The sequence below is a fragment of the Styela clava genome, chromosome 2, assembly GCF_964204865.1.
Source record: "Styela clava chromosome 2, kaStyClav1.hap1.2, whole genome shotgun sequence".
In the NCBI taxonomy this organism is placed as follows: Eukaryota; Metazoa; Chordata; class Ascidiacea; order Stolidobranchia; family Styelidae; genus Styela; species Styela clava.
The window spans coordinates 12,018,589-12,042,441 of NC_135251.1; the positions used below are offsets into that span (position 1 = coordinate 12,018,589).

At 33.8% G+C, this 23,853-nt stretch overlaps 2 protein-coding genes across 7 annotated transcripts; one reads left to right on the forward strand and one right to left on the reverse strand.

The window, feature by feature from the left end:
• The first annotated feature begins 5,147 nt into the window (after positions 1–5,147).
• LOC120336714 (uncharacterized) lies at positions 5,148–7,917 on the forward strand. 2 transcript variants are annotated; one of them, XM_078110232.1, is made up of 11 exons: positions 5,148–5,273; positions 5,439–5,458; positions 6,011–6,145; positions 6,234–6,335; positions 6,424–6,525; positions 6,614–6,715; positions 6,804–6,905; positions 6,994–7,095; positions 7,191–7,295; positions 7,472–7,576; positions 7,790–7,917. In XM_078110232.1, the coding sequence occupies exons 3-10, from the start codon at positions 6,067–6,069 to the stop codon at positions 7,552–7,554; spliced, it is 777 nt and encodes a 258-aa protein (XP_077966358.1). In that variant the 5' UTR covers positions 5,148–5,273; positions 5,439–5,458; positions 6,011–6,066; the 3' UTR covers positions 7,555–7,576; positions 7,790–7,917. The 2 variants fall into 2 exon arrangements, with proteins under 2 accessions (XP_077966358.1, XP_077966359.1); XM_078110233.1 differs by lacking the exon at positions 6,424–6,525.
• An 8,578-nt stretch (positions 7,918–16,495) lies between these two features.
• On the reverse strand, positions 16,496–23,443 carry LOC120336745 (uncharacterized). Of its 5 annotated transcripts, none has more exons than XM_078110088.1 (10): positions 23,405–23,443; positions 20,457–20,608; positions 20,338–20,357; positions 19,659–19,757; positions 19,212–19,301; positions 18,765–18,854; positions 18,318–18,407; positions 17,871–17,960; positions 16,822–16,921; positions 16,496–16,595 (listed from the first exon to the last, which is right to left on the reverse strand). In XM_078110088.1, the coding sequence occupies exons 1-9, from the start codon at positions 23,426–23,428 to the stop codon at positions 16,857–16,859; spliced, it is 720 nt and encodes a 239-aa protein (XP_077966214.1). In that variant the 5' UTR covers positions 23,429–23,443; the 3' UTR covers positions 16,496–16,595; positions 16,822–16,856. The 5 variants fall into 5 exon arrangements, with proteins under 5 accessions (XP_077966214.1, XP_077966213.1, XP_077966217.1 ...); XM_078110087.1 differs by having other exon boundaries at positions 16,496–16,616; XM_078110091.1 differs by lacking the exon at positions 19,659–19,757 and having other exon boundaries at positions 16,496–16,616.
• Positions 23,444–23,853: the final 410 nt, after the last annotated feature.

Consider the following 23,853-nt stretch of genomic DNA (forward strand, 5'->3'; position numbering starts at 1 on the left):
TCTCGCACATGATCATCCCCGCATCCGCATGGGATTCAAACCTGCGAACCCACGCAGGGTGCGGTACCGTAAATCAGAGATGTGGTGGCGAGTGTATTCCTAACACTTAGCACGATGTGCCACAACGTCGAAGTAAAATTGTACCGCACCGTATATTAAGATACCGGTACCGGTACCGGTATAGACCTACTATTACTGTATTACTTCTGCACTTTAGTACCGGTACTTGGAAAAAGAGAAATAGACAAACGAAACAAAACAAAGAAAGAAAATACAAATTGGGTCACACCATATTCCAGTATTCGGCAGGATGCCAGTATTCAGGTACCGGTACCGTAATACAGTACGGTGCCGGTACCGGTACAGTACCGGTATTACCGTAATACCTAATCTTGTACCGGTAAGGATTGTCGTTACCGGTACCATAAATCTGTAAATGCTGACGGCTTCCTCCACCACCAAGTCCATGCTTCCGAAAAACAAACAATACAGTAAAACTAATCCCATACCCGACTTGGAATGCTAACCGGACGAGAGGCCGTGGTTCGCCATATGCATAAGCCGTCTTATCGGCTTTCCTCTCCCCCTGGATAAATATGTAAATCCTATCCTATCCTGACCAAAACCACGCTTGGGATTTGCCAAATATCCAACTGAAATATTATACGAATCATCGACACACAATCTGAACCTTCAATCACAGTTAACAATCTTACAGATTCTTAGATATGAACAGGATGAAAGCGAGCAGTCGCAGGCATGTGATCAACAACACGTCATAAATTCACAAAAATTGATCACGGTCTGCTCGACAAGTAGAATCACATGAAAGACAGTCATCACTGAGTTTTTTGGTCATTATTGGACACGAAATCTAGATAAGATAGACTTTTCCCCGGTCCTTCCTTGACCCCTGAAATATTCTCCCTGTACTTTGGTTGAGCCTGGCTGGATGTTTGTGACCTGTCGGATATTGGATTAAGTTAGGGTTGCCATATTTTCGTGACATCAAAGCAATGGACCTTTCCCCGAGCATGGACTTCCTTGTTTACTTCGTGACATTGGCCAATCAGCAAGATGCAAAAAGTGACGTAACAATGCCCCCTTTTCGCATTCGCTCAGACACTTTTCTCACTCAGACAGATTTTCAAGCGTGATTGTAAACATTACCTCGTTTTCGCGTTTTTGAACTCTATTCGTTAGTTTTCAGTTGTGTTTTGGGAACTTAAATAAAAATCAGATAATTCAATTCAATTCAATGTTAGTGGAAACAAATGGAATACAAAAATTAGAAACAATCAACATCCTAATTGATGGACAACGAAATAATAGACTACTTTGGCATTGCTGTACAGGCTACCCAAGATTCCAATTTTACATATTTGCTTTGCAAAGAACTAAGGAAAAAGAGATGGACAGGCATTTTCTATGAAACATTGCACCTAGCACACTACAGCACATCACAACGTCGGATTTTATTTACAAAGAGGAAATCAACCAAAAGACATTTCGATTTATTTATTACTCATTCTGACACTGCTTTTATCTAACTCACTAGTTCGCACTTGTTTACGCCAATTTAATAAACACAGCCCGAATCATGTCCATTTCGACGTAAACAGTTTTAAATTAGAACCTACGCACCTGCATTTTGTTTGTAACACAAGTTAGACGCCCGGACGTTGGAACGATAACACGTTCGTGTTTTTATCTTTTTTTTGTAATATGTTTGTGAGTGTAATATCATGGGTGAACAGGCACATGTATTTATACGTGTTTTAAACCCTACTCGAGGTTTTGCCTGTTTTCCCGATTTCCCATTATTCTGTGTGTTTGTTTTATGTGTTCATTATTTGTTATGTGTATGTTTTTTTGGGGAAATCAAAATAAAGATTATTATTATTATTATTATTATTATCACTCTGTCTTTCTAGGAGTTTTAATTTAATTGCAGTAATAAAAATTAGGCTGTGATAGACTAGCCTGAAATTCTTTACCGGTACTTTTAAAAAACAGATTGTTGTATGCGATGAATCATAATGATGGTTTGAAACACATACCCCATTTTACAGACGCCAACTCGCAAAAGCACTCTTGAAATAGCCTTGACAATTTTGCAATGGTAAAGTATAGGGAGAATTTTCCGAGGGTCAAAGGTCGGGGAAAGGTCCATAGACATCAATCATGATGGCCATGGGCCGAAATCTGTAAAGCGCTTAAAAATCGAATTCGTGGTGACCCTCGAGGGGGAACCTAAATTTTGGTGGGTCAAAATGCTAAAAGCCTAATTTACTAAATATAAAAAATTGACATCTCCAAAGTGGAGCATTACGTCACAATTAACGATGACGTCAATTGCCCTTTCAACCCATATATACCATATAATATTCTACTTAAACCTGAGATTTGTACGTACAATACCTTCTATTTTTTTAGCTTTAAATTTTACATTAGGGGCCTACATTTACATCCCCCCCCCCCCCCCCCCACGGCTGTCTTCATTGACTATATTGTCATCGAAAGTTCATGCGACAAAACGTTGAAGTTATTCAATTATGTAACACGATAAATACATCTGCTACAGATTATTACATTAATAAAATTTGCACAGAAATATGAATAAGTTACTCGTTAAATCTTGTATCCATTGATTATGTTTGTTAGCTTCATTTAAAATTCGCCTTTCCGGTTCGTCATGAAAGCGCTCCGTTAAATCTCCCACGTGTCAGAAGCCTAAAATCGACACCGGTATTTTTTTGTTCTTCGTACTTTTTATGTACAGTGGTTATTAATATTTCTCTGTTTATACCCGAGGCCGTAAGAAAACAGTCAAGAACAGTATAATATTCCACGGCTTTCCTTGGCATCCAGTAAGATATGAACCTGATGTGAGCCTACAGGAGGTCACGATACCCGCAACAAAAGCACGGGCCGCAGAGATCTTTTCTCGATTACAGTATACCCAGCGGGATTTCGTGCCTGATTCCAAATCAAAGATGTGTTTAGTTTGTTCCCAAGTTCTTTTCAATACTCACTGCGGACATACGTACTGCAGAAACTTCCTGATGCCTCGTTTGCCTTTTATATTGGAAACGAAACAGAAGCAAAATTCTCACTCGTGTTAATTGTGTCTGAGTATGATTTGGCATGGACCTGCTTTCTTTATATAAAATGTTTTCTGTGTGCTTTTTTACCCATAGACGAACAGTGAGTGCCCGACGTTGTATTTATTGTGCATATATATGTTATTATTTTATGTTTAATTCATGAAATATTTTGCCAATCCTCGAGTACATTTTAATCAATTTCACCGGCCCGTCAGGGTGAAAAGATTGGGAACCTGCTCTAGATGAAGTTGGGACAGACTATTTATTACCACAGCTTATGGCGACCCACTTAACTTTAATTTGATTTTTTTTATGACATAACACAGCAATGGCTAATCATCGCAAAACTAACGTGTTTCCTCGAAATGAAGACCTAGTCTGAAAATAAGATAATAATTTGAATTTTCAAAATGATTTTAATTAAACCCTACCCTTAAAATAAATTTAAAATGTGTGGAAGAGGAAAGGTTCATTGGCCCGAGGTAAGATAAAGATCACACCACTGTTCAAGATTGTGTGATATCACAATTATGATATTTTTCACTTGATTTTTGTATAGGAAATACAAATAAAAACAATAGATGTCGGTTTTTATATGATGTTTAGTGAAAATCTTGTGATTTTCTACAATTCAAATTTTATTTTTGATAAATGAACACAAAAGAGCTCTTCCAAAAAAAATAGTGTTATTCTTCAAAAAAAAATAAATCTAAATCCTGTCTAAATTTCGGGGAAACACGATAAGAAGTGCTGTATAGCGTACAAAACTGCTATGCTTGAAAAAGCCACATGGTCATTCTTTGTCTAGCAATATTTTGTTACTTTGAGAAGATCGTGAAAAGGAAATTTTCACAGATTAGAATTTTAATTTAATTTCTTTTGTTTTTTAGAAGATTTATTACAACAATATGTTGGTACCATCTGGTCCATTCATAAAACATGATAAAGTTTAAAACAACTTAATTATGATTTTACTGTAATAAAACAACTAAATGATATTACTTAGCTTGAAACATACGTCTGTTATAGAAATACAGTTTATTAAAAAATTTCCCCCAATTTGCTCAGAAATTTTGCAACACCATATTGCGTTTTTTAAATTGAGTTACTGATATATCTTTGTATAAATAAAACGGGCAATTTATAATAATTTCCGCTTTGATTCATTAGTTATATATTCCATGAAAAATTGAGTCTGGTATCAGTTAATCTGTTTTATTGCATAATAATTATTGGATAGACCAGGAGCTGCCAATATATTGATGACATGAGTTTTCGTCGAAATATTTCAAGTTATTCAATTATGTAACACGATAAATACATCTGCTGCAGATTATTACATTAATAAAATGTGCACATAAATATGAAGTTACTCATTAAATCTTTTTATCCATTGAAAATGTTTGTCAGCTTCTTTGTTTCCCCATAAAGTTCTTAGATTGCAATAGTTTTATCATGCCAATCAGTATAACTTATGTACGATCGTTTCATCAAATGATTTTTATGTATATTTTGTATGTAAGTTCGATCAAAGAGTCAAATCTTGTTGTTGTATTCATGTACACGTTAGTGAACGAAACCATCGTTTTGCATTTTATGCTGGCACTATTCTTCTTCTAGTTGTTCTTTGTCACAGAAAAAATCGCCTTTCTCTTTGATTACTGGAACCATCGCTTTGAAATTTTCAGTGCTCAAAGATTAAATTTTTCTCTAGAAGGCTATTACTTTTATTTATTTCAAATATTCCGGTGAGCTATATGGGATTTTTTTTTGTGTGCCATGACGTCATCGACATCTGCCACTAGGTGGTGTCCATATATTTGAGCACAGCCCTCTTGTTTATTAGATTATTATAAATCGAATATCTAATACTAGCTACAAACCGCGTCCAATTCATGGTAACTAGTAAAAAGTACTCAATATTTATTTATACGAATGTAATCAGAAAAAATATTTCATGGAATAATACAAACATCTGTAATCATTATTAATGAAACATCTGCTAACACACAGGAAAGAGAAAAGTATAAAAATGCGAATGTTGTGGACAGCCCACACAGTCGATTTCAGTCTACCAAACAAGACAACTTCAAATCGAAGAAAAATGTCGGCAAAGATTGCAGTATTTATCATGGCCATGATGGTCTGCAGTTTTGGATTGATCAGGTTAGTTGACATTGATTGCTTCATTGCGCCATCGAATGTTGTCACTTTTCAAACATTCTAATTTATTTTAATTTTGAATTGAAATGAACCATTAAATCCTACCAATGTCTTTCAACCGGATTTTTTATAATTACTAACTAATCAATATTCATTCATTTTCCACAGCGCAAAGACTCTCGGGAATCGTAAGTTGATGACTTTTCATTGTCTAACTGTAAATAATTGTGTCGAATAAGTTCTAAACTTCAACTACAATTTCTTTATTTCGTGCGAAATGTTTCAAAATTGAGTTTAGTTTTCTTTTAGAAACTCTTTAAATTGTTGGAGTTTGATTGAACATGTGACTCACTTTGCCTGATACTTTCAATTTTGTAGAAAGTTTTTGGATTCATGTTTCCCAAATTTTTCCGAAAAAGCATCGATCAAAATACAGTTTTTTTCTCAAACTTTTTAAAATATGAAACACCAAAACTAGCGTAACTCAATATTTTGATATTTGATAGTTTGTCTGATTTTGGTCGGCATGTTATTTAAAACTTTTTTCTATGCAATGAATACGCGGTATGATTTTTCTACATTTTAATTTGTCTCTATCGCAATACGTGTGTGTGTTGACAAAAATAAATCCTTCATTTTCTCTTATACCGGTATGTTGGTTGTGATCACGAAAACAGGTCTGGACTCGTGTTCTACACCCTTGAATTACCAAATAACAAAACGCCGATTTTTTCTCCCAGGGGATGAGAAGTCCGGCATTTTGTGGATGCCAGATCCACCAATTATTTAACCTCATATGTCGTGGGACAACAATGATCGTGAGAGATTTTGGGGTTTGTTCGTTCCTTTGGGGAAAAAAGCCATCGAGGAAATAGGTAATTCTAAATAGTATCTAATACAAGTGACATTTCAATCAAAATGTTGAAATTTCAGTTCGTTACGATATTTTTGTAACATCAACAGGTGATCAGTCTAAGAAGACATTGCGTTCGCCCGATAACGAAGATAATGAGAGATTTTGGGGTTTGTTCGTTCCTTTGGTGAAAAAAGCTATCGAGGAAATAGGTAATTCTAAATAGTATCTAATACAAGTGACATTTCAATCAAAATGTTGCAATTTCAGTTCTTTACGATATTATTATAATAATAACAGGTGATCAGTCTAAGAAGATATTGCGTTCGCCCGGAAATAAAGTTAATGAGAGATTTTGGGGTTTGTTCGTTCCATTGGTAAAAAAAGCTATCGAGGAAATAGGTAATTCTGAATAGTATCTAATACAAGTGACATTTCAATCAAAATATTGAAATTTCAGTTCTTTACGATATTTTTGTAACATTAACAGGTGATCAGTCTAAGAAGACATTGCGTTCGCCCGATAACGAAGATAATGAGAGATTTTGGGGTTTGTTCGTTCCTTTGGTGAAAAAAGCCATCGAGGAAATAGGTAATTCTAAATAGTATCTAATACAAGTGACATTTCAATCAAAATATTGAAATTTCAGTTCTTTACGATATTTTTGTAACATTAACAGGTGATCAGTCTAAGAAGACATTGCGTTCGCCCGATAACGAAGATAATGAGAGATTTTGGGGTTTGTTCGTTCCTTTGGTGAAAAAAGCCATCGAGGAAATAGGTAATTCTAAATAGTATCTAATACAAGTGACATTTCAATCAAAATATTGAAATTTCAGTTCTTTACGATATTTTTGTAACATTAACAGGTGATCAGTCTAAGAAGACATTGCGTTCGCCTGATAACGAAGATAATGAGAGATTGTGGGGTTTGTTCGTTCCTTTGGTGAAAAAAGCTATCGAGGAAATAGGTAATTCTGAATACTGAATAGTATCTAATACAAGTGACATTTCAATCAAAATGTTGAAATTTCAGTTCTTTACGATATTATTATAATAATAACAGGTGATCAGTCTAAGAAGACATTGCGTTCGCCCGACAATGAAGATAATGAGAGAATGTGGCCTGCTGGCATGTTTAGTTGGGGAGTACTGGGAAACAAGGACACAGGTAATTATAAATAGTATCTTAATTTTCTTGGTTGAATAATCAGATTGCATTACTTATGTATGCGGAAAATTTATTTATTTTTCCGAAATGCTTTGCAATTTCTGAATAAATTTTAAATAACAGATATGAATTATTCTGAATTTTAAGCTTTGTAACAATTGTTGTGATTGTAACAGGTGACCAATCCGAAGAAGCATCGCGTTCATTTGATGACAACGATCACGAAAAGGGTACATATTGGACCTGGTGGATGCGCTGAAAACGTTGATCCTATAGGACAGGTAATTGTAATTATGATTTGTATGATATTGTTTGTTTGCGATTTTCCGTTTGTCTTTAATATTTAAACATGCATTAGCTTTCGTATCATTTCGACATTTGATATATATATATACCTTAATTGATTATGCTTTGCTACCTTGATACTTCACAATGTATAACAGTGTATTTATTAATTTTTTTTCCATGTTTGGATCTTCTTCCTGACAATACAGATGACGACTCGATAGTGACGGATTCAGACAACGAATTTTGATTTGAATATTTTTTCTTGCCAAACCTTATTATTCAGAATAAAAGATTCTAATGCATAAAACGTTTAGTTAAATTGTATCACGGATAATGAGAAGAAAAGCGTAGAAATAGAATTAACAGTGTCTAAGTTAGTTTGCGCATAAAATTATATGTACGTTTTGTACTGATTAAAACACGCGAGTATGACCTGGGAAATCAAAATTTTGAACCAATACCTCACGAGAGTTTTTTTAAATATATAAATCAATGGAGTCTCACGTTCCAACAGATATTATATTTTTTCTTTGCGCTTGCCGTGGTCCGCCATCTGATTAAGCCGTCTTGTCGGCTTCCCTTTCTCCCGAGATAAATATCTAAATCCTTTCCTATCCTGCCTCAGAAACGACCTTAGCTCCGATATAGCTCCGTTATTTTGTTTATGTGACTTCAATCACTTTGAGTTTGAATCAAATTTTAAATTACTGTGAAATTCTGAATTCAAATCATCATTCTTCCAAACTCTTCGCACTACCGGTCAATATTTCTCTGCTGCAATTTCGCCGACTGTTCTTTAAACCCGCAAGAAACTGGCAGAATTCTATCTTAAAGTCAGCAGTTGGGGAATGATCACTGGTAAACACCAAGAAACCTTTCAATTGTGGCTTTCAACTTTAGTTTACGGACATTGAGTCGAAACCAGTCAAAACACCAAAACGCTTATGTACTTTGAATTTATATTTCTCGGTTACGCAACCCTTAGCATATCGAGCGTTTCTAATGCTAGTTAGCATGCATATCGTGCCTAGATCTTCTGCTTTCACGAGCGCCATCGTCAGATTTGTAACTGTTATCCCAATGAGTGCCCGGAATTGCATTTATTGCGCATATATATGTCGTTATTTTATGTTTAATTCATTAAATATTTTGCCGGTTCGCGAGTACATTTTATTCAATTTCATCGGCTCGTCAGGGTGAAATGGTTGGGAACCACTGTTCTAGAGACAACCAATTTGGGGGCGCCTTTTTGAAATTATTTTATGTTTTCCGGATGGCAATCCTGTACTTTAAGCCTTCTACATGCCGAACTTAACCCGTTGTTTGACAATATGTAGCAAATCAAGATAAATTATAAGTTTTATTAGCATAAGTAGAATCAGTTGTATGAAATAGAAGCATTCTGTGTATCAAATAATATTATGTCAGAGAATTGGTACGTCAAATAATTGCCACCATTTCTTTTCGTGAAATAAATATTTTTGACCCAAGTAATTTCCATTGAAAATAAATAAAGTAAAAACTATTTTTGATCAACGATAAATCTTTATTATGCAATAAAATTTCAGATTAACTGCTACAAAACCCAATATTTCATGAAAGAAATAACTAATGAATCAAATCGGAAATTGTTATGAATTGCCAGTTATATTCATACTGAGATATATCAGTGAATCCAAATGATAACCCCAATATGGTGTTGCAAAATTTCTGAGCAAATTGGGGGGAAATTTTCCAGTAAACTCTATTCTATAATAAACGTATGTATTAACAGAAAACTAAGTAATATCATTCAGTTGTTTTATTACAGTAAAATCATAATTAAGTTGTTTCAAACTCTATCATGTTTTATGAAAGAACCAGGTGTTACCAATATATTATTGACATGAGTTTCCGTCGAAATATTTCGAATTGTAATATTACCTGACACGATAAATACATCTGCTGCATCATATTACATTAACAAAATTTGCACAAAATATGAAAAAGTTACTTAAATCTTTGTATCCATTGAAAGTTCTTGTTAGCTTCCTGAAAATCCTGAAAAATGTTTCCACATAACGTTTTCAGATTCAGGTAAATACCCCATGTCAAACTGGATAACTTGTTTAATTTTGTTTAATAACATAATTTTTATTAATCTGTTGTCTCTATATTTCAATGAAAGGGCCAATTATCTTGTTATTTTTTCTGTTAGAATATGATAGTTCAAATATTCAGTCTCATTGCACTATTAATTTTGTTTGTTTATAACAGCTATTAAAGTATGTTAATAAAGTCTGTCTCCAAACGAACTAACCGAGATAGATGAAATTGCTTGCTTGAATATCTTCGACAGCGTAGATAAGGGCGCTTCTTTAAAACATCGGTGGCTGCTTGTACCTGGTCTTGTTCTGAACGGAAGGGGCGAGTGAGCGTCTTATTGAAAAGTGTCCCTTGCCTGGAAATGAGTACATTTAACAGCGCTCCGAAAATATGTGTACCAATATGAAGGTAAATATTTTTGTTCGCTAATTTTTGTAGTTTTGTGGGAGGAATCAAGTCTATGGGAAGAGGGGATATTCACCTGGCTGACACAGACAGGCCCCGAACTCGTAATAGAACTAAAATAAGGAGAATCAGAATAAAATGATGGTTTAATCCCAACCTGGTACACATACTGCGGAAGTGCACATTTAACTTATCCGGGCCGCCCAGTCAACTAAACAATCGTGTGGCCATTTTATTTGCCTCCCATTGCAAGATAAAGGAACAACTCTTACATTGATGAGTTTGTAATGACGTATCTTCAGCAAAATACTAATTTAAATGCTGACATTTGTAGCTGCATTTTTAATAAATATTCGTGGCTTTGACCCTGTCTGACATGTGGAGTATTTGTTTTATATCTACACGTTATCTTCCTTACGAATATCTAACAAGTAACGATACGCACAAGCTTTGAATTTTCTTGGTACTTCCGTAGTGTGTGTACCGGGTCGGGGTTAGGTCGTAATTTTATTCCGATTTCTATTTTTATTTTAGTTCTATTACGAGTTCCTGCACTGTCTGTGTTTTAAAGGGTATATACCCCATGCCCTTAGGTTTCCCTTTACACAACTTGATATAAAGTAGGCGAACAAAATTAGTTGCCTCCATATTGGTACACACACTTCTGAAGTGCCATTTTTTACTAGAAGGCTCATATTTCCTCGGCATTGCAACAGAACTGAGCCCTAGACAAAACAGCGAGCTTGCCACGTATTATCAATACCAATATTTTATAACAATAAAAACAAGCGATCGTTACTCAAATATGTAAACACGAAGACCTAAACTCATTTGCCTAAGCCCATTTTCCAAAAAATCATAGATTGAACGAAGCTTATCTGTGAGTTAATTCGATTAAAAGATTCATGCAATAAATTCTCTTGTTCTGAATAATAAGTTTTGACAAGAAAAAATATTCAAATCAAAATTCGTTGTCCGAATCCGTCATTATCGAATCGTCATCTGTACTGTCGGGAAAAAGAGCTAAACTGAAAAAAAAAATTAATAAATGCACTGCTATACATTGTAAAGTAGCAAATCACGATGAATTAATTTATGAATACATATAAAATGTCGACCTGATACGGAAGCTAATGCATGTTTTAATATTAAAACGGATTCAATAAGAAAAATTTGCAAACTAATAAACGCTATCTCTCTCGTACGGAAATTGAGTAAATATTGAACTGTTTTAATTGATTTCCGCGGGACCATGAACGTAGTTAGATTTGGTCTGGATTTATTGTTGAAAATAATACCATAAGCTTTTATATTCCAGAAACTTTTTGTTTGCTTTAAATGCGTTTTTGTACATTATGACGTGGCAAGTTGACAATGAATATTGAAATAATTTATACCTTCATCCACTTTCAAACAATTGAACAATTTTACAATTACCTATCCGCTCAACAATTTCACAACCAAAAATAAAATTTTTCTTGATATTCGTTGTCGAATTAATGTGATTATTATTCAGATTGATCACCTGTTGAAATCGCAACAAATATCACAAAGATTGAAATCCAGAATAAATTTTCTCTGTTGTTCTAGGTTAATTAAAAATTGCAAAGCATATCGAAATACCAGATAAAAATTGACCTATGCATAAATAATCCAATCTGATTATTCAATCAATAGAATACGCCTGCTTTCGTAGACATAAATAAACAATAAATGCAATTACCTAAGCCTAAACCTCTAGCGATTTCTTCAGCCAGACGCCTATACAATTCTAGAGGCAAAAATTTTCCATGATCTTTGCTATCAAATGAACGAGATGCTTCTTCAGATTGGTCACCATTTCCTATCGCAACAAATATTACACAGATTGAAATCTAGAATAATTTTATCTGTTGTTCTAGGTCAGCGTTTCCCAACCTTTTTTGGTCGCTGTCTATTTTCTCATCGGCGAAAACCTTTGCGGACTCAAGGTGCGTTTATTGCAACCGTACTCTGTGTGAAGAGCCATGAAACCAAACACACGAATCGTATACCAGGCTAGGGATAGGCGGTTGCTTCGACTTATGACAAGAATACTTTTTCAAAAGTAATCGCCGCTTATACGTAACTCGTTAAAAGAGCCGACTTTTCAATGATTTTTTCGATTACATAAAGTATTCAATCCATCACCGATACAGGTATTTTTTAGATGGGTTGCTTTATCATTAATTTATTTGTAATCGTTTTAATCTGCGGTTGTGTTGACGAAATAAAAGAAACACTACTCAGAAAATCCCATGACAATCCGTGGACACAAAAATGCGTGGTGAAGTGCCCGATTATATTTTGTTTTGATTCGTATTTCTGTGAATTCAACAAATCTGATCTGTTCGTGCAACACATATGGCAGTACTTTACAAACCAATGTGTAGGCAGGAAAACAACGAATTCTGAGGAGAAATGCCCCGGTACGTATACTACGGTAGCACCCGAAATTTTGCGATATGCAATGTCCAAAAAAGCGTTTTTATTCGGTCGCGGACTATCATAAAACAAAACTTATGGTGTTCTCCGTTTTATTTTTAGTATTTTGTATTGCCGCTTTCAAATTTGGAAAATTTGGGTGGCCATCATTGATACCTACCAGAAAATAAAATTATTCCTCGTTGTTCGAACTCACGAGAAACACCACTTAGGTATCTATCGGAGATGTACAGACTCGTGATTTTGCCGGAAATCCGCAAGTTGTGAAATCCAATCGTTTGATCCAATCTGTTATCAAATTTTCGAATAGTAAATTGATATACTAATAGTTGAATATTCAAATATATGCCCAGCCCTACTCAGTAACCAGTAATTATTGACTCGATTAATGTTATGTGAATAAACTTACTTTTTATCTTTTATATAAATTCTAACGTAAATCGTAACTCGGCTGATAGTTAAGTTTCGCAAAAACCTTTGCGACCCGCAGTGAATTTCTGTCTCGTTGCGGACTCATTCAAACGCTCCGCGGACTCATTTGAGACCGCGGACTCGGGTTGGGAAACACTGTTCTAGGTTAATTAAAAATTTGCAAAGCGTATCGAAATAACAGATAAAATTTGCCTAATGCATAAATATTGCAATCTGATTATTCAACCAAAGGAATACGTCTGCTTCCATATAATTGAACAATAATTGCAATTACTTATGCGCTCAGCGATTTCTTTAGCCAGGAAATATATTTTCCATGATCTTTGTTATCAGATGAACATGATGCTCCTTCAGATTGGTCACCTGTTGGACAATTACTCAATTATTGCAAACTTGAAATTAGAAATAACTTTTAAAAAATATTGGACAGCGCAATGTCGGCCTAACTCACTCAAAATCAAGAAATATATCTCTGGAGGGAAGGTATACCGACATTATACAAGTGAGCCAAAGTAATAAATCGCATATGACAACCGAAATGTTTTGATAAAGCATTGTTAAATATAAAAATCCGGTTGAAATACATTGGTAGGATTTAATGGTTCATTTCAATTCAAAATTAAAATAAATTAGAATGTTTGAAAAGTGACGACATTTGATGACGCAATGAAGCAATCAATGTCAACTAACCTGATCAATCCAAAACTGCAGACCATCATGGCCAGGATAAATACTGCAATCTTTGCCGACATTTTCTTCGATTTGAAGTTGTCTTGTTTTGTAGACTGAAATCGACTGTGTGGGCTGTCCACAACATTCGCATTTTCATAAATCTCGTTTCCTGTGTGTAAACAGATGTTTCATTATTGGACACGTTTAGTGGACAAAACGATCGTTTCAATATTATGTTGTTATTGTTATTATTTGTCTCCATCATTTTTAAAAAATCGCTTTTCTCTTCGAATACTGGACCAATTGCTTTGAAATTTTCAGTGATTAAAGATAAAATATTTCTCCAGAAGGCTATTACTTTTTTTTCCGCTAAGACGTCATCAAAGTTATTGCCATTGGGGGGCGCTACGTGTCCATATATTTGAGCATAGCTCTCTTGTTAATGATTACATACATATGTTTGTATTATTCCATGAAATATTTTTTCTGATTACATTCGTATAAATAAATATTGAGTACTTTTTACTAGTTACCATGAATTGGACGCGGTTTGTAGCTAGTATTAGATATTCGATTTATAATAATCTAATAAACAAGAGGGCTGTGCTCAAATATATGGACACCACCTAGTGGCAGATGTCGATGACGTCATAGCACACAAAAAAAAAAGAATCCTATAAAGCTCACCGGAATATTTGAAATAAATAAAAGTAATAGCCTTCTAGAGAAAAATTTAATCTTTGAGCACTGAAAATTTCGAAGCGATTGTTCCAGTAATCAAAGAGAAAGGCGATTTTTTCTGTGACAAAGAACAAGAAGAATAAGAAGAATAGTGCCAGCATAAAATGCAAAACGATGGTTTTGTTCACTAACGTGTCCATGAATACTACAAAATAATTTGACTCTTTGATCGAAGTTACATAAAAAATATACAAAAAAATCATTTTTTGAAACGAATGTACATAAGTTATACTGATTGGCATGATAAAACTATTGCAATCTAAGAACTTTATGTGGAAACATTTTTTAGGATTTTCAGGAAGCTGACAAACATTTTCAATGGATACAAGATTTGATGAGTAGCTTATTCATATTTCTGTTCAAATTTTGTTAATGTAGTATTATGAAGCAGATGTATTTATCGTGTTACCTAATTGAATAATTTAAAATATAATTCGGCATAAACTCATGTCAATTATATATTGGTAACTCCTGGTCCATCCATTATTATTACGCAATAAAATTTCAGATTAGCTGCTACCAAACTCAATTTTTCATGGAAGATATAACTAATGAAACAAAGCGGAATTATTATGAATTGCCAGTTTCATTCATACTGAGATAAATCAGTGACTCAAATTGAAAACCCGCCATATGGTGTTGCAAAATTCCTGAGCAAATTGTAGGATAATTTTCCAGTAAACCATATTTCTACGTAAACGTTTCAACAGAAAACTAAGTAATATCACTCAGTTGTTTGATCCCAGTTTAATTATAATATAGCACCATTTAAAAAATACGTGACTACGACCTCACAATCACGCTAAAGAGCTTGCAGAAGTTTAGCTACGATTACTCGAAATGGCTTTTTCTCCAACGATAACGAACTCACTAACGCCAGTGATCTCTCTCATATCGGGATCTTCACGACCAGAAAACGAGAGAAATAGCTTGCTCGATTTTGGGTGATCGTCCGCGCGTCTTGGGTGGCAGTTAGAATAGTTAGGGCCTTATTACGTTAATGTGACGTCGTAGTGACGTAATTTTTGAATGATGTAGTCAGGTGGGGGTTAGGAATAACATATGCAAAAATGGATGTGCCACGCCAACTAGAAGTACTTCGTCGTGTTGTAAACATGGCCCAAATTCCCACTAGCGTTAATTGTGTCTGTGTATGGTTTGGCATGGACCTGTTTTCTTTATGTAAAATGTTTGCTGTGTGTCTTTTTACCCATAGACGCACAGTGAGTGCCGGGTATTGCATTTATTGCGCATATTATATATGTTATTTTTTATGTTTAATTCACTAAATATTTTGCCGGTCCGCGAGTACATTTTATTCAATTTCACCGGCCCGTCAGGGTGAAAAGGTTGGGAACCACTGTTCCAGAGACATCCGATTTGAAGGCGCTTTTTTTTAAATTACGGTATGTTTTCTGGAAATCAATCCGGTACATTAACCTTTTTTTACGGACCAAACTTAACCGATTGTTTGACAATATGTATAGCAAACCATGACATATTACAAGTTTTATTAGCATAGGTAGATATCATCTGTGTATCGAATATTAACATGTCAGAAAATTCGTACGTCAAATGATTGCCACCATTGCTTTTTGTGAATTAAAAATTTCGTGACCCAATTAATTTCCAATAAACATGAATAAAGTAAAAAATATTTTTGAATTACGATAAATTTACTTATTACGTCGTCCGGTTACCAAGGGATTAGTAAGCCAGTTTTCAGATGCATGGACTTGATGGTGGAGGAAGCCATAACCGACCAGCGGTTACGCGAACCACCCCACGGCGGCGAGGAGTCCAGCAATGCTATATCATGTAATCAACTCCGCATGGGATCCGAACTTGCGAACCCACGCAGGGTTAGCAGAGGTACGCTGGTAAGCGCAAAGAAAAAATATAAATTTCTGTTGAGACGTGAGACTCCATTGATTTATATATTTAAAAAATCTCTCTCGAGGTATTGGTTCAAAATTTGAGATTCCCAGATCGTACTCGCGTGTTTTAATCAGTACAAAACGTACATATAATTTTATGCGCAAACTAACTAAGACACTGTTAATTCTATTTCTGCGCTTTTTTTCTCTTTATCCGTGAAACAATTGAACCAAAAGTTTAATGCATTAAAATCTTTTATTCTGAATAATAAGGTTTGGCAAGAAAAATATTTAAATCAAAATTCGTTGTCTGAATCCGTCATTATCGAGTCGTCATCTGTATTGTCAGGAAGAAGAGCTAACATGGGAAAAAAAATTAATAAATACACTGTTATACACTGTGAAGTATCAAGGTAGCAAAGCATGACAAATGAAGTTATATATATATATCAAATGTCGAAATGATACGAAAGCTAATGCATGTTTTAATATTAAAACAAATACAATAAGACAAACGGAAGGTCGCAAACAAACAATATAATACAAATCATAATTACAATTACCTATAGGATCAACGATTTCAGCGCATCCACCAGGTTCAAAATGTTCCCTTTTCGAGATCGTTGTCATCAAATGAATGAGATGCTTCTTCAGATTGGTCACCTGTTACAATCGCAATAATTGTTACAAAGGTTGAAATCCAGAATAATTCTTATCTGTTTTTTTTTCAAATTTATTCAGAAATTGCAAAGCATATCGAAAAAATAAATAAAAATTTGCAGAATACATAAGTTATAGGTCTGATTATTCAACTAATCAAATTTGGAGAATTGGACAATTTCGATTATTTTTGATAATTCAAGACTTTGTTAATGCTGTTGTTAATACGGCTGCTTTTATGTAATTGAACAATAATTGCAATTATCTATGTGATCAACAATTTCTTTCATCACAGAAAAAACCACGCCCCCATAATTCAACATGATTTCTGTCATCAACTGAATATGATGCTTTTCAGATTGGTCAGAATTACAAAAATAATTGCTCATTTGAAATTGGAATAATTTTTAGAAGACTTCAATAATATTGTTGCATGCTGAACCAAATTTTATTTTTTGTTTCGTCATGATGTATTTAATTATTTCACAATTGTTTATTCCCTTGAACACTTTCGACAGAACCTACACAGCCCTAAGAAATTTCTCAGTATCTTTGTTGTCAGGCGAACGCAATGCCTTCTTAGACTGATCACCTGTTAATATTACAAAAATATCGTCAAGAAACGATATTTCAACATTTGACTTGCGGTGTCGCTTGAATTACATACTATTTTTGAGCCTGAGAACACCGAACAAGGGTAATATGAGAAATATGAGTCCAAAAACTTTTTACAAAATTGAAAGTATCAGGCAAATTAGTCACATGTTCCATCAAACTTCAACAATTTTGGGAGTTTTGGAAATAAAACTGAAATGAATTTTTGAACATTTGGCGGCAGGGAATAGAGAAATTGTAGTTGAAGTTTAGAACTTATTCGACATAATGTGCTGAATACATAAATAATGCAATCTGATTATTAAATCAATAAAATTAAGATACTATTTATAATTACCTGTGTCCTTGTCTCCCATTACCCAAAGGAACCATGTTCTCTTATTATCTTCGTTGTCGGACGAACGCCATACCTTCTCAGACTCATCACCTGTTAATATTACAAAAATATCGTCAAGAAACGATATTTCAACATTTGACTTGCGGTGTCGCTTGAATTACATACTATTTTTGAGCCTGAGAACACCGAACAAGGGTAATATGAGAAATATGAGTCCAAAAACTTTTTACAAAATTGAAAGTATCAGGCAAATTAGTCACATGTTCCATCAAACTTCAACAATTTTGGGAGTTTTGGAAATAAAACTGAAATGAATTTTTGAACATTTGGCAGGAAATAGAGAAATTGTAGTTGAAGTTTAGAACTTATTCGACATAATGTGCTGAATACATAAATAATGCAATCTGATTATTCAATCAATAAAATTAAGATACTATTTATAATTACCTGTGTCTTTGTCTCCCATTACCCAAAGGAACCATGTTCTCTCATTATCTTCGTTGTCGGACGAACGCCATACCTTCTCAGACTCATCACCTGTTAATATTACAAAAATATCGTCAAGAAACGATATTTCAACATTTGACTTGCGGTGTCGCTTGAATTACATACTATTTTTGAGCCTGAGAACACCGAACAAGGGTAATATGAGAAATATGAGTCCAAAAACTTTTTACAAAATTGAAAGTATCAGGCAAATTAGTCACATGTTCCATCAAACTTCAACAATTTTGGGAGTTTTGGAAATAAAACTGAAATGAATTTTTGAACATTTGGCAGGAAATAGAGAAATTGTAGTTGAAGTTTAGAACTTATTCGACATAATGTGCTGAATACATAAATAATGCAATCTGATTATTCAATCAATAAAATTAAGATACTATTTATAATTACCTGTGTCTTTGTCTCCCATTACCCAAAGGAACCATGTTCTCTCATTATCTTCGTTGTCGGACGAACGCCATACCTTCTCAGACTCATCACCTGTTAATATTACAAAAATATCGTCAAGAAACGATATTTCAACATTTGACTTGCGGTGTCGCTTGAATTACATACTATTTTTGAGCCTGAGAACACCGAACAAGGGTAATATGAGAAATATGAGTCCAAAAACTTTTTACAAAATTGAAAGTATCAGGCAAATTAGTCACATGTTCCATCAAACTTCAACAATTTTGGGAGTTTTGGAAATAAAACTGAAATGAATTTTTGAACATTTGGCGGGAAATAGAGAAATTGTAGTTGAAGTTTAGAACTTATTCGACATAATGTGCTGAATACATAAATAATGCAATCTGATTATTCAATCAATAAAATTAAGATACTATTTATAATTACCTGTGTCTTTGTCTCCCATTACCCAAAGGAACCATGTTCTCTCATTATCTTCGTTGTCGGACGAACGCCATACCTTCTCAGACTCATCACCTGTTAATATTACAAAAATATCGTCAAGAAACGATATTTCAACATTTGACTTGCGGTGTCGCTTGAATTACATACTATTTTTGAGCCTGAGAACACCGAACAAGGGTAATATGAGAAATATGAGTCCAAAAACCTTTTACAAAATTGAAAGTATCAGGCAAAGTAGTCACATGTTCCATCAAATTTCAACAATTTTGGGAGTTTTGGAAATAAAACTGAACTGAATTTTTGAACATTTGGCAGGAAATAGAGAAATTGTAGTTGAAGTTTAGAACTTATTCGACATAATGTGCTGAATACATAAATAATGCAATCTGATTATTAAATCAATAAAATTAAGATACTATTTATAATTACCTGTGTCCTTGTTTCCCAATACCCAAAGGATGCCAACAGGCCAGATTCTCTCATTATCTTCGTTGTCGGACGAACGCAATGCCTTCTCAGACTGATCACCTGTTTAAATTACAGAAATATCGCAAAGAACAAGAAATTTCAACAATTTGACTGTGATGTCCTTTGTATTGGAAAATATTAGACAGAGCAAGGTCGGCATAACACACTCAAAATCAAGAAATATATCTCTGGAAGGAAGGTATACCAACATTATAAAAGTGAGCACAAGTAATCAATCGCTTATGACAACTAAAATGTTTTGTTAAAGCAATTTTAAGAAAGCTAATGATTTGCCACTCTTACCACGTACCCATAAATTAGAAAAAAGTTATAAATAAGATACCCGACTGAAATCAGATAAATTTAAATATCTATAAATCTTTCTTTTAAGTAAGTAATAAGTATTTCTATCGATTGTTTTTAATAAAATTCGAGAATTAGGAATCTTGAAACATCGCTCAAATTGAAAGTATCTGGAAAAGTAAGTCACGTGTTCAATCAAATTTAAACAATTTAATTAGTTTATGAGAGTAAAGATATTTTGAACATTTCACATTATTTGTAAACAGAGTTTGAGAACTTATTCGACAGAGTTTAACTCTTCAAAAATTAAAGGAAATAGGAATATTCATCAACTTACGTGGCTCAAGAGACTTTGCGCTGTGAAAATTAGAATAAAGAATTATATTAGTTATAAAATGCCGTGAAAATACAATACCGGCATTCGATGATGCAATGAAGCAATCAATGCCAACCAACCTGATCAATCCAAAACTGCAGACCATCAAGGCCAGGATAAATACTGCAATCTTTGCCGACATTTTTCTCCGGTTGGAAGTTGTCTTGTTTTGTAGACTGAAATCGACTGTATGGGCTGTCCACACCCGTCGCATTTTATACATTTCCCTTTCCTGTGTGTAAGCATATGTTTCATTGATGATGATTACAGATGTTTTTATTATTTTATGAAATATTTTTCTGATGACATCCGGATAAATAAATAATTTTCTCTAGTTACCACGAATTGGATCCAGCTGTAGCTAGGATTAGATATTCGATTTATAATATTCTAATAAATAAAAATGAATAAAAAAATAATTTGCCCCTTTCATCGAAACGTAGATAAAAAATATAAATAAAAATCATTTAACGAAACAAACATAGATAAGTTATTCTGGTTGGCGTGATAAAACTATTGCAGGAATATAATTTGAAATAATTCGACGAAAACTCATGCTAACAATATGTCGGTAATATCTGGTCCATTCATAAAACATGCTAGAGTTTAAAACATCTTAATTATGATTTTACTGTAATAAAACAACTAAATGATATTACTTAGCTTGAAACATACGTTTGTTATAGAAATAAAGTTTATTAAACAATTTTCCCCCAATTTGCTCAGAAATTTTGCAACACCATATTGGGATTTTTAATTTGAGTTAATGATATATTTTTGTATAAATAAAACTGGCAATTTATAATAATTTCCGCTTTTATTCATTAGTTATATATTCCATAAAAAATTGAGTCTGGTATCAGTTAATCTGTTTTATTGCATAATAATTATTGGATGGACCAGGTGCTACCAATATATTGATGGCATGAGTTTTCGTCGAAATATTTCAAGTTATTCAATAAGTAACACGATAAATACATCTGCTGCAGATTATTACATTAATAAAATGTGCACAGAAATATGAATAAGTTACTCATTAAATCTTTGTATTCATTGAAATTTTTTGTTAGCCTTCTGAAAATTCTGAAAAATGTTTCCATATAACGTTTTTAGATTGCATTAAATGCGTCAAGTCAAACTGAAAAACTTGTATACGTTTGTTTTATGAAATGAATTTTATTTATCTGTTGTCTATAGATTTCGAGAAAAGACCGAATTATCTTGTCTAATGATTTTGTTTCTTTATAACAGTCATTGGTGTATGTTATAGTTTTGAAATGAATTGAATGGTAGGCGATGTTTTTTCTGTCTCAAATAAGATAATAATACCATACGATACAATGAAACAAATTGCTGCAGCTGGATCCAATTTATGGTAACTTGTAAAAAGTACAAAGTATTTATTTATGCGAATGTCATTAGAAAAATATTTCATGGAATAATAAAAACATCTGTAATCATCATCAATGAAACATCTGCTTACACACAGGAAAGGCAAATGTATCATGATTTGCTACATGTCTTCAACAGGCAAAATATTTGATGAATTAAACATAAAATAATATCATATATATATAAATGCAATGCCGGGCTCTCACTGTGCGTCTACGTTAAAAAGACACACAGAAAACATTTTACATAAAGAAAACAGGTTCATGCCAAATCATATACAGACACAATTAACGCTAGTGACAATTTGACTTCTCTTTCGTTTCCAATATAATAGGCAAACGAGGTATCAGAGAAGTTTCTTGTTCCTGTTCTTGACTGTTTTCTTACGGCCTCGGGTATGAACAGAGAAATATTAATAATCGCAGAACATAAAAGGTACGAAGAACAGAAAAATACCGGTGTCGATTCTAGGTTTCTGACACTTGAGAGATTTAACGAAGCACTTTCGCGACGAATAGGAACCGGAGAAGCGAAAGAATTTGTATTAAACTAACAAACATTTTCAATGAATACAAAGATTTAATGAGTAGCTAATTCACATTTCTGTGCAACTTTTATTGATGTAATAATATGCAGCAGATGTATTTATCGTGTTATCTAAATGAATAATTTGAAATATTTCGACGAAAACTCCTGATAATAATATACTGGTAACACCTGGTCCATCCGTAAAACATGCTTGAGTTCAAACCAACTTAATTATGATTTTACTGCAAAAAACAACTACTAGATATTACTTAGTTTTCTGTTAAAACATACGTCTGTTATAGAATCCGTTTATGGAAAATTTTCCCAACAATTTTCTCAGAAATGTTGCAACAACATATTGGGGGTTTCAATTGGATTCACTGATGTATCTCAGTATGAATAAAACTGGCAATTCATAATTATTTCCGCTTTGATTCATTAGTTATATCTTCCATGAAAAATTGAGTTTTGGTAGCTGCTAATCTGAAACTTTATTGCATAATAATTAAATTTATCATTATTCCAAAATATTTTTTACTTTATTCATGTTTATTGGAAATAACTTGGGTCACGAAATTTTTAATCTACAAAAAGCAATAGTGGCAATCATTTGACATACGAATTTTCTGACATGTTAATATTTGATACACAGAATGTTTCTAAGTTATACAACTGATATCTACCTATGCTAATAAAACTTGTAATGTGTCACGGTTTTCTACATATTGTCAAACAATGGGTTAAGTTTGGTCCGTAAAAGGGTTAATGTACCGAATTGATTTCCAGAAAACATACCGTAATTTAAAAAAAGCGTCTTTAAATCGGATGTCTCTAGAACAGTGGTTCCCAACCTTTTCACCCTGACGGGCCGGTGTAACTGAAAAAAATGTACTCGCGGACCGGCAAAATATTTAGTGAATTAAACATATAAAATAACATATATGATATGCGCAATAAATGCAATACCCGGCACTCACTGTGCGTCTATGGGTAAAAAGACACACAGCAAACATTTCACAAAAAGAAAAACAGATCCATGCCAAACCATACACAGACACAATTAACGCTAGTGGAAATTTGGGCCATGTTCACAACACGACGTAAGTACCTCTAGTTGGCGTGGCACAACCATTTTTGCATATGTTATTCCTAACCCCACCTGACTACATCATTCAAAAATTACGTCACTAGACGTCACATTAACGTAATGAGGCCCTAACTATTCTAACTGCCACCCAAGACGCGCGGACGATCACCCAAAATCGAGCAAGCTATTTCTCTCGTTTTCTGGTCAAAACGATCCCGATATGAGAGAGATCACCGGCGTTAGTGAGTTCGTTATCGTTGGAGAAAAAGCCATTTCGAGTAATCGTAGCTAAACTTCTGCAAGCTCTTTAGCGTGATTGTGAGGTCGTAGACACGTATTCTTTGGATGGTGCTATATTATGATTACACTGTGATCAAACAACTGAGTGATATTACTTAGTTTTCTGTTGGAAACATACGTTTATCATGGAAATATGGTTTACTGGAAAATTATCCTACAATTTGCTCAGA